Raw genomic sequence first — 12153 nt, forward strand, 5'->3', positions numbered from 1 at the left:
CAAAGAGGTTTTCAAACGAGTTTTTTACGATACTTTTTATACGACTGCAAACAGAGACCACAAAAATCAAATTTTAATTTAAATCGTTTTTATTACTAAAATTGCCAACGCATTAACAAAATAAATTAAATACAACTTTTAATTTAACTCGTTTTTATTAAGAAAATTGCTAACGCATTAACAAAAGAAACTAATATTTAATATTTATGGTAACATTTGAACATTCCTTCAAGGTTACGCTGGGAAAAGCAGTATTATTGTGCACCTTGTTTTCGGTAATAGAGAATATTTTTGGTGTCGTGTTTTTAGTGCAGTTTTTCAGCGTGCGGTCGTTGTTTTCTTGTTGTATTCCAGTAGACGATCGTTGTTCTGGTTCTGTGGCAGCAGAAGACACTGAAGACTCTATCTTTTTCGAAACTTCCATTTTATTTCTCAAACAGTCATCAACGTAGCCTTCGGCAACTGTACTGGATTTCCACCCTCCATGGCGTTTGAGGGCAAGCAGATTTGAGCCAGAATTGACTAAAATTGTGGCCGATGAACGCCGAAAACAATGTCCCGTGTAACTTTCTGGATTCTCTAGCATCAAAAACTTGGCGATTTCCCTAGCCATGTTTCCAATTTTGTTGATGCCAACGTTTTGGCTTGAACATTTTCCGTTTTGATAGTTTAAAAAAAACCTGCCTGTCTTCAGATTAGGAGGACGAAGAGCACAGTACTTTTTTAAGATAGTGTAAAGGTTTCCTGTAATTGTAAAACACCTTGGTACCTTTGTTTTTGTATTCTTCAGTTTAATCAGCATAGCACTGCCGAAATCTTTGGTGTCTTCTATTTTGAGATAACATAATTCCTCCCTTCGACATGCCCCAGATAGTCCAACTGCCACCACCGCCTTGATAAGTAAATATTTGTCGTCTGATGCTTTCGTCAAAAACCGGCAAAAATCATCTTCTGTGAGGATTTGGGACTTCTTTGGGACGTAGTTTTCGGATTTTCGTTTGATTAGCGCTTGCAACTTTTTATAGCTTCCAAGATCTATGTTGTGATTGGCACTTAACGTTGACTTGAGCATCGAAAAAATCGTCCACAACGTCGAAGATTTATATTTCTTAGATAGTTCTTCAAAATACACCATTACTGCGTTTTCTGAGAAAGTTTGGACATTTTTGGCTAGTCGCCAGTCCATAAATCGGCTTAACTCAGCTTCATACCTGCTTCTGGATTTTGTGGGCAGCAGTTCCGAACATATTTCGCTTGCTTTCTGTAAAATCTCTTCAGAATCACACATTTTCACACCCAAACTTCGGGAATTCAACAATTTTTGAAGTATCTAATCAACAAAATAAAGGAGCCGTGACGGTTGCTATGAAACTCAGCCAACTTGAAACATTGCATAATTTGGGTGACAACATCAAACAAAAATCACAATCTGGAGACGCGTGTGCAAAGATGACATAACCGTGTGCAAAATGTTTAGCACACGGCGTGTGCAAAATACCGTTTTCAGAGCGTGTTTTCCGTGCGCAAAACCCCCTTTTGCAAGGCAGTCGTATAAAAAAATACATAAATAAAATTGAATTTTGTATTTCTGAGAATTTGCGTTTTTTTTTTTCAAAATAGTACATACCGAGTATTTCTCATGTTTTTGGATTACTCTTTTTTTTTTTTTGTTATAAAGGTATATAATATTTTGGCTCATTAACTGACCTAATGGATAAAATCAAGATTGCCATGGAACCAGTGCGTTTTGTATACTTTTCCTCTGTTGTTTATCACAAAAATTAATGATAGTGCAAGTATAGCATGGTTAAGTTTCAAGAAAGTCGCTCAGAAATTCTTGAGGAATCAGAAGAGTGAGGATTACCAGAATTTAAATGAGGAATTGTTAGAAAACTTCAAACAGTTGGATTGCCTGGTGAAATTGAAATTGAAAAGAAAAAGGAAACGACTGCATAGATCGTTTGAAGAGAAAATAGCTCGTTACAGAAGGAAAAAGGAATAATAAAGGACATAATTTCTTATCTGGAAACTATCTTCACATCTTCGAATACCCTCATCTCTCTGCGTGAATCAAATGGTTGAAGTTATATCTAACTTCGGAGCGAATTTTCTAATTTTAGCGTTATTTTGTACGGTACTACTAAAAATGTTTTCACAGTCCTTAGTGGTGATAAAACTTCGAAATATTTGGAATTATTCAAATTTCGTGGTTTGTACTTAGTGGAATAATTTCCTAGTTTTGACCTGTCTAAACATTTTGTGTAATAACACTAATAGCTTTAAATAAATAAATAATGCGAAACATTGCCTTACGTTGTCACAGCCGTTATAGGCCAGGAAATATAGAGTTGGACGCGACCTTTTGTTTCAGCAAGCTGAATTTATCACTATAGATGTTAAATATTATGTACAATAACATATTAGTTTCCACAGTCATAAAAATGGGGGGAAGATTGTTTACAGGCTGGTTAATTGTATAATTTTTACGTAAATTCACTTTTTTTGCTTATAACTTTTTTCCGTTCATCTGAAGTTAAATTAACTCATTATATTACTAATTTTCGACATATTTTGAAAATGATTGTTGTTTAAACAATTTTAGAATATTTAAATAAATTTGTTTTTGATCATTGATAAACAATATATAAGTTTATGCACTTATACAATAAAAAAATAAAGTTGATAATTAAAGGAAGTTTAAAAATAAATAATTATCGGGCTGTTGAAGGACCAATAATTATTAACGATATGCATTTGAAAATACGCTAACTGTTTTTTTTTAATCGCGAGACATCGATTTAAAAATTATCAAAATCGGACCTCTAGAAGCTGAAATATTAAAAATTTTTAAGCGCGTCGTGGTTTTGAACTCGCCGATTCAATTTCGAGCAGGCCGAAGCGGCCGCGCTCTCTGCTTACCCCACCACCACCACCACCAACACCCGTACGATTTTCTTGAATTTCTCGTTTGCATAAATAACTTTAAATACGTTTTAAAGTAGGTATGAAGAAAAGTATTGCAATCTTAGACCTGGTAAGTACTCGGAATACCAAAGGTATTTTTCGAAAAATTAGCCCGGATGTCCCAGTACATTTAGTGTAAATGACTGTTAACTTTGATCGGCTATAACTACGTAACTAATTGACCAATCAATCTGTTTTTTTTTTTAAAGAAGCGTCTTTCCAATAACTTTTAAAACCTGCTTTAAAAATTTTTTTTTTAAAACAAACGTCAGAGCTCTCCTAGTTGACGGATTTGAATTTTTCAGAAAGCGTTTGAAAGCTTGAGAGCCCTGCTGTATGTGACTAAATTTTCAACTATCTAAGGACCTTGGTTTTTGCTGTGCAAAATTTTGAAAATTTGCAAATTTTTCTTCAACATCTGAATTGCAAAATTATTATGCAGTCTATCAAACCGATTTTGATGAAGTTTGGTGTGATGATTTTACATAACATGAAGTTTTCTTGAGCCAAGTATGAAAGTCCTATACCCAATTTAAAGACTCCAAAAACTCCCTAAAAAGTAATGTTTTTTAACCCCATTTTTTATGATTTTTTATATTTTTACAATAATAATCGTGATTCATTCGATTTGTAACTAGTCATATTTTGTAAAAAATTTTAATTTATTTACAAACATTTTTTCCTCTTCCATTTTCGCCTAAAATCAACTCTTGAAAAGATACATAATTAAATAGGAAGAAAAATATAACATTTTTCGAATTTTTTTAACATATTGTGCCGCCAAAAGTTAAGCCCACGTTTCTTTTTATGCGCATTGAAAAATTTTCATTTCTAGTCATATTTGAAAGCCAAAAAGCTAAAAATATCCGTGCATATACGATTCACCCAAACCAAAACAGATACGGCCTAGTCTATTAACACTGTGATTTTATATTCAAAATATGTCAGTAACACATTCTCAGATGTTTTTTAACCACTTTTAAATAGTATGGGTTAAATTTGTTTAATCTCGATTATTGACCTTCCTCGAAAATGATGTAAGTTCTGAAGTAATTGTAAACTATTTCATATTGTTCTGCATATTTTTGAGAGATAGTTGCGATACTGCACTTTCTGCTGCCTGCAGTACTTCAAAGGGCAATTATTCTTCATCGCTTGAAAATTCCATTTTTTTTTCTTAATATTGATATTTTGTCTGGTTTTTATAATTACTTATTGCATATTAAAATCTAACCGATTATTTATACTATAAAAGTCAATTGAATGAAATAAATGCAATCAAAAATTTTAATTCCTTTCGACACGTCCACAGTTCAGATAATAAAATATCTAAATGCCAAACTAGTAAGTACCTACATGTTTGTAAAAGAAAAAAGAATGTCAATATGGATGAAATCAATGATTTATTCTCTCATAAGCTCTAATTAACATAATTTATAGTCACAACTAGATTTGTTCTTCAGATAACTCTGAAATGTTTAACTTTTTACAAATCAGTGTGCGAGTTATTCGACTTTCACTGTTCTTCTACCTCTACTGGTACTATTTCCAGAGGCATCACTGGGTGTACTGCTTCAACAGGTGGTTGTTTTCCTCCAGCTGGACGTTCTGGTTGTTGGGCTCCAGATGGGAATTGTGGCTGTTCGACTTCGGAGGGAATTTCTGGTTCCTCGACTCCTGAGGGAAGTTCTGGATGTTCTCCAACAACTGAACCTTGTGGTTGTTCGACTTCAGAGGGAATTTCTGGTTGTTCAACTCCTGAGGGAAGTTCTGGATGTTCTCCACCAACTGGAAGTTCTGGTTGTTCGGCTTCAGCAGGAATTTCAGGTTGTTCGACTCCTGAGGGAAGTTCTGGATGTTCTCCACCAACTGGAAGTTCTGGTTGTTCGGCTTCAGCTGGAATTTCAGGTTGTTCGGCTCCTGAGGGAAGTTCTGGATGTTCTCCACCTACTGGTAGTTCTGGTTGTTCCACTTCAGAAGGGAGTTCTGGTTGTTCAGCTCCCTCAGGATGTTCAGGATGTTCTCCACCAATTGGAAATTCGGGCTGTTCCACTTCAGATGGGTGTTCCGGGTGTTCAGCTCCCTCAGGAAGTTCTGGATGTTCTCCAGCTACAGGATGTTCTGGTTGTTCGGCTTCAGCAGGGATTTCGGGCTGTTCGACTCCTGAGGGAAGTTCTGGATGTTCTCCATCAACTGCAAGTTCTGGTTGTTCGATTTCAGCTGCAACTTCATCTGACTGTACTTGGTAACGTGAACTTAAAGCATACCCTTGTACACTGACCTGCAAAGATACGTTACATAAAGTATATTTAATTTAAATTTATCTTATTAAATTGTTGAATACTTACAAAGGACGTCAGTACAAGAGCTAAAGTTGCGAGGTATACGAAATTGTTCATTGTTGTTCACTGAAGTTCAGAACTGTATGGTGATAGTCCTCGATGTATGGATATTTATACAAAACTAGTGTGGTATGTAGGATTTGTAGAAGATTAAAGCATTCGTGTTAAAAAAGCGGTCTGGACTTATATTTCTTATCAAATATGTAGGAATTTCGTAGGTTAATCGGCGTATAATGTCAATTTAAATCTGTGTATTCATTTTTATTGTTGAATGTAGATTCTTAGACATATTTATGATATTATGAGACGAATCATCAACTTGCTCAAAGGATTTTAGAATGTAGCATTTGTTTGAAAATATTTTACAAATGTTGTAATAACATACTTGCTTAGGTCGACATTATATGTCGATTAAACTTGTAATACCTTCCAAATCCTTACATATTTGATAAGAAATATGCATCTGCACCTGTTTCCTTGACTTTCTTTTCCTCTTTGAAAAATACTTTAATCTTGTATAATATAAGTCACAGAAACTATTCAGAGTACGAAATAAACGATTCCTTTCTTTTTTTCTGTGAATATCAATATCTGCAGTGAGTTACTAGTAAAACAGCTAAATATGCCAGTTAAACTTGTTAAAATACAGGGATTTTGATCAATTAATATTAGTATTACAGGATTCGCTGCGAAATAATTCTATTTTTACATTCTTCTAACCTAAAAACTGTCCTGTGTCAGGTTTTATGACCGTCTATGTAAATCTTATTTTCTTTCTGTCAGCTTCTGAATGGGTGGCAAGTTTTTCCAATCCAGTAGTGTGACGAAAAATTTTATTAATAAATTTTTGTTTTTTTTTTGCTTAAAAGAATTATGTCAAATGAGGAACCAATTTTATGGCGATGATTGTTTATACCGTGGCAGAGTTCATGAGTGTTATAAGCCGATTAAAAACGGTCGTTGAGAAACCGAAATCCGTGATCACCGCAGATTTCATCAACACTGTGCGTGAATTCATTAAAGATCGGCCAAAATCTCCATTTAAACCCATAAAACTGGGATTGAGCATCTCGAAAACATCAATTTGTCGCATTTTGGATGAACATTTGGGCTACCAAATAATGTGCGCACGATTTGTTCAGCACAAGTTGACTCACTACCAAATTGGTTAGAATTTAACATTTGGAGAACATCATCAAGGAGGCCAAAAAGGACACGAACTTCCTTTACAGGATTGTGAATGGTGATAGAACGTGGTTTTTCAATATGATCCAAAAACCAAGCACCAAAGTACCAAGTGGAAGGCACAAGACGAGCCAAAATCCAAAAAACTCGTTTGGGTTTTCATCTCATCCCCCGATCATCATCATCTCCCAATCTTCCCCCATTATTCGCCCGCGTACGCGCGCTCGGCTGTTTTGAGCATGTTTGGAATAATTTTTCACCTATTTCGCATCATTTTATCGGAAAATTAGAATATACGTTTTGTAGTATTATACTTCTACTTTCTAAAATCCGGCTGAAAAATTAAAATCGGACCGCCTCCAACGCATCCAGAAATTTTGCAAAATAGTCCGACAGCTGCCTGCTTTGTGCACACTTAAAGTACAGGGTTAGTCACTATAATCTGACAACCTATTATAAGTTTATTATTGAAATTGCAAAAAAGTTTTAATACAAAAATTTTTGCCTTTTTTATGAATTTTTATATACAGTATTAGAAAAAACAATTGAATAATGGAAATCACTAAATAAAAGAAAATTTTTTGTTTAAATGGAACACCCTATATATCAGTGCATACTTAGCTTCGTTAAATATATAATATGTTACTGTACAAATTACTGACAGAAGCTTATTTATCATCATTAATTTATTTCCTATAACTAACTATTTTAACAAACAAATAATGTTTAGTGTGAACGAAAAATTTGTATTTATCCGTTTATTTTATGATAATAATAAAAATCATTCTTAACTTTAACAAGTCTTCACTTTAACAGAATTATAATACCTAATTAATAACACCAACTAAAACACAAATGGTCACAGATGCCCAATTATTATTGATGCACTTCGTATAATACTCATTAATTTTCAGAACTCCATTCAGTATGAAATGGGAATTAAATTCACTTAAATTTTGTATACATGGATCAACTTTATGTCTTAGTTCATCCAAGTTCAAACTAGTTTTCTTATAAACCTCGTTTTGTAAGTAACCCCACGGAAAACTGTCCAAGGGTGTAAGGTCTGGGCTATTTGAAGGCCATTGAATATTTCCTCCATTACCAATCCACAAATCAAACCTGGCACCTTCATAAAATAGTGGAGCAATGGTTTTATTTCTTAATATACCACAGCAAACATTAAACGATGTACGCCCTTGACTTGGAATTTCCCTATTGCAGTGAGGATTTTCATTTGCCCAGGTATGAGTATTTTTTCTACTATAAATGCCAGCTGTTGTAAAAGTCGACTCATCAGTCCATAAAATCCTTTCAAAATAGTTTAGGTCGCCATTTTTCAAGCACAGATTTTCTTTGCAGTACTCTAGTCGCTGAATTTTTTTGATTTTGGGTCAGTTTTTAGACCGGTATAGTTTTATAGGGGCGGTATTTATATTTATGTAACATTCTAATAATTTTAGTTTGGCTTATTTCTAACTATCTTGAACCATTTACTATGGACTCTTGTGGCCTTTCTACAATAATTTAATATTTGAATTTACCATGGTAAACCTCGAATGAATATTTGCTTACCTTGAATGTATAGTAATATAGTTAGTTCTAATTCTTCATTTGGAATAATTCTTCGTTTCTGTCTTCCAAGTGATTTTGTTTCACTAAAACGTCTCTCAACGTCATAAAATGCAGCTCGAGATGGAATTGGAAACCCAGGATGCAAACGAGCTACCAAAGTAATTTGTTTGTTCCACGTGCCTCGTCCATAGCCACTGCGATCCGTCAGACATAAATTTTCCTCCTGTTTTTTCAAAAAATAGTTTTAAACTGAAATATGTCGAAAAATTCTGAATCAAACAGTAACATATTATATATTTTTGAAAAGAGAAAAGTTTAATGAAGCTTAGTAAGCAATAGCAATAGCGTGTTCCATTAAAAAATATGTTTTTTTCTTTAATTTAATGATTTCCATTATTCGATTGTTTTTCCTAATACTGTATTATAAAAATTCATCAAAGCTAAAACTTTTGTATTCAATCTTTTTTGTAATTTCAATAATAAATTCACAATAAGTTGCCAGATACAGAGAAAAAATCTATGCTCGTTCAAATAGAAATATTAATCGTGAACAAACTAGGAAGGTCTTGAAAATATTATTTTTTAACTCAATTTATGTAGGTATGTTTTTAAATATTTTCCAAAAAAATTCATTAGGACAATGGCAATAATAAAAATTAATAACCTTTTAAAAGGTTTGTTTATATTCCATAAAACTGTCTGAAAAAAAATCTCTGACGTTAATAGAAATTTTCGAGATTTCTTCGAAGTCTTGTAAAAAAACTGATATACAAAATCGCTTAATCATCAATAGATAAAAAATTTCGCAACTACGCGTACTCTGTTAAGGACACTGTATTAATCGACGCCTACTATACAGTGTATCCCACCGGGAATCGCCGCGATCGATATCTGGAAAAGTACTTATTTGAAAAATTTTAAAATTCGGCAAGTTATTAAAATTGGTGGGGGAAACAAAACTAAAATATTTTCAAGGTCATAGCACTTCCGGTTATACCGGAAGTCGACGCCAACTTCGTTATTTTAAATGGAACACCCTATATATTTTTGCATTTTTGGATTCTACTTGAAATTCTAAGGTCACTTTGTATAACAAACCTAGTTCCTAAAATTTGTAGTTTTTGAGATATTGACATTTTTATGAAAAATTTGACAGGTGCAAGGGTTGTGCGAGCTCCTCTGTATTTTATTCCACCAATTAGATATCAATTTGAGATTCGGTATGTGAGTAGAACACGTATGAAACAAACTTCCAAAATATCCATAAATTATAAAATATGATACCGAGTGTTTAATTTTCGACTATACAATTTGATAACTTCAAAGAGTTATAACTTTTTTAACTTAAATGGAACATCCTGTATTTTTTTGGCCTATCTTGTGCAGAAATTAATTATCTTTCACGTGATGTAGGCATTGTAGGGGCTGTGGTTACTAATTTTAGAGATAATTGCAATTTTTACTTTTATTTTTCAATTTTCGCGTTAACTTAATTTTACCAAGGGGTCTATGAGTAGGAACAATCGTTATTGACAATCAAACTATTAAACAACGAGTTGTCAAAGTGTGTAGTAAAATTTTAGTAATGAGAATTATTTTAATTTGTTTATTTTTACGGACAATGTAACAAAGCAATATCAAGAACGTGATACATTTGCAGCGCGATATCTAGGCCAAGATTTTTTTTGAAATTTCAGCTCTGTCATAATAAAAGCAGATAGATGAATACCTGTTGTGGATAATGATTTTGTTAAACACATTTGGTATTTGGTTCTACAGGTTATACAGTGACGTTGCAAAGAACTCCTGTAACATTATGAGAAAGTCACATTAAAAAAAATACTAGTTGAAACTAAAGACAAAATAGAGTCGGTACTAGATAAATTTCTAATGCAATAAATGTTCAAAATTCCGGCCTGCAACTTCCAAGCATTTCTCACATCTATGAATGAATCCTTCTTGAGTAGCTCGTTTAATTAACAGTGGAGATAGATTATGGAACGCATCTCTGACTCTCTTAATGCAGTCTTCCTTTGTAGTTAGTGGAGCTTCGTAGACTTTGGACTTTATAGTTCCCCAAACAAAATAGTCTAAAATAGATAAATCTGGCGAACGAGAAGGCCACAAGAAAAGTCCACTATTTGCAATCCACTGATCGTAGAAACTCTGCTGAAGAAAATTGTTAACTATGTAACCATTATGTGGAGGTGCGCCATCATGTTGATAAAACAGCTTCCTGTGTTCTTCTAAATTTCTTATGGCACAGTAAACATTAAATTGACAACTATTTTGGAAATTTCGTTCCCGAGTTACATGCGGATTTGTGTCACACCAGTAATGCGAATTGTGTCTATTAAATAATCCATTTTTTGTAAACTTGGATTCATCACTCCATATAATATTGTCCAAAAAGGAAATGTCATCTTGGTATCTCATCAACATAAACTCACAAAACTGAATCCGTTTTAAAAAGTGTGCTTCGTTTAAATTTTGCACCATATGTAAAGAATATGGGTGAAATTTATGTTTATGAAGAATTCTATGAATCGAACTTTTGGCGAGACCAGATTCCAGTGCCGCTTGCTTAATTGACATAGTTGGAAATGCTCTAAAGTAACCCAATATTGCAATTTCGACATTTTCATTATCCACAACAGGTTTCCTTCTATCCGGTTTTATTACTAAAGATCCGAAATTTCTAAAATTTTCTACCAGACGCTTTACTGTACTTCGCGAGGGCTTTACCTTGTCTGGGTATCGTACTGCAAATGTATCACATGTTCTTGATATTACTTTGTTACATTGTCCGTAAATAATAAATTAATTAAAATAATTCTCATCACTAAAATTTAAACGCTGGCCTGGCATCTTGTGTAATAATTGCTTCTTTACTATACACTACTATTTGACAACTTATTGTTGTTTGATAGTTTGATTGTCAATAACGATTGTTCCTACCCATATACCCCTTGATAAAGTTAAGTTAATGTGAAAATTGAAGAAAAAGTAAAAAATTGCAATTATCTCTAAAATTAGTAACCACAGCCCCTACAATGCCTACATCACGTAAAAGATAATTAATTTCTGCACAAGATAGGCCAAAAAAATACAGGGTGTTCCATTTAAGTTAACAAAGATATAACTCTTTGAAGTTATCAAAATGTACAGTCGAAAATTAAACACTCGGTATCATATTTTATAATTTACGGATATTCTGGAAAATTGTTCCATACGTGTTCTACTCACATACCGAATCTCAAATTGATATCTAATTGCTGGAATAAAATACAGAGGACCTCGCACAACCTTGCATCTGTCAAATTTTTCATAAAAATGTCAATATCTCAAAAACTACAAAATTTAGGAACTAGGTTTGTAATATAAAGTGACCTTAGAATTTCAAGTAGAATCAAAAAATGCAAAAATATATAGTGTTCCATTTAAAATAACGAAGATAGCATCGACTTCCGGTATTACCGGAAGTGCTATGACCTTGAAAATATTTTAGTTGTATTGCACTCACTGACTTTGATAAGCTGCCCAATTTTCAAATTTTTCAAATAAGTACTTTTCCAGATATCGATCGCAGCGATTCCCGGTGGGATACACTGTACTGTAACTCCTGAGTACAATAATGCCATCATTCTTTTATTTTATCAGTATGACTTGATAGAACTCCCTGTATCTTTAATTATATAAAAGAATAATTCTTTTTACATTCTGGATGAATTCTTTGTCACGCCAATCATCTCACTGAAAACAATTTTGAAACAAAATGGATATTTTTAATCTTATAGGCATGTTGTTGAATCATTTTCTTCAGTGATAATGTCAGTCATAATATCTTCTAGCATGTAAAATCTGAGAATGCACATTCCAGAATTTAAGATTTAATAGCTAAATTCTGAACGTACTTCTTTAAGTCGACATTATATGCAGATTAAGCTTAAATCCTTGTATATTTGATAAGAAATGTGCATCTACACCTGTTTTCTTTGCGAGAAGACTTTAATCTTCTATAATCCTGCATAACATGCTACATTTGTATAAATACCCATGCATCGAGGCCTACTGCCATTCAGTTCTG

At 33.2% G+C, this 12153-nt stretch overlaps 1 protein-coding gene across 1 annotated transcript; it reads right to left on the bottom strand.

The window, feature by feature from the left end:
- Positions 1-4348: 4348 nt before the first annotated feature.
- Positions 4349-5416, bottom strand: LOC111691789 (circumsporozoite protein-like). The gene is made up of 2 exons (XM_023455138.1): positions 5313-5416; positions 4349-5245 (listed from the first exon to the last, which is right to left on the bottom strand). Exons 1-2 carry the CDS (start codon positions 5361-5363, stop codon positions 4481-4483), a joined length of 816 nt encoding a protein of 271 aa, XP_023310906.1. The 5' UTR covers positions 5364-5416; the 3' UTR covers positions 4349-4480.
- Between the last annotated feature and the right edge of the window lie 6737 nt (positions 5417-12153).

This window comes from Anoplophora glabripennis, unplaced genomic scaffold (genome assembly GCF_000390285.2).
Source record: "Anoplophora glabripennis isolate ALB-LARVAE unplaced genomic scaffold, Agla_2.0 scaffold554, whole genome shotgun sequence".
In the NCBI taxonomy this organism is placed as follows: domain Eukaryota; kingdom Metazoa; phylum Arthropoda; class Insecta; order Coleoptera; family Cerambycidae; genus Anoplophora; species Anoplophora glabripennis.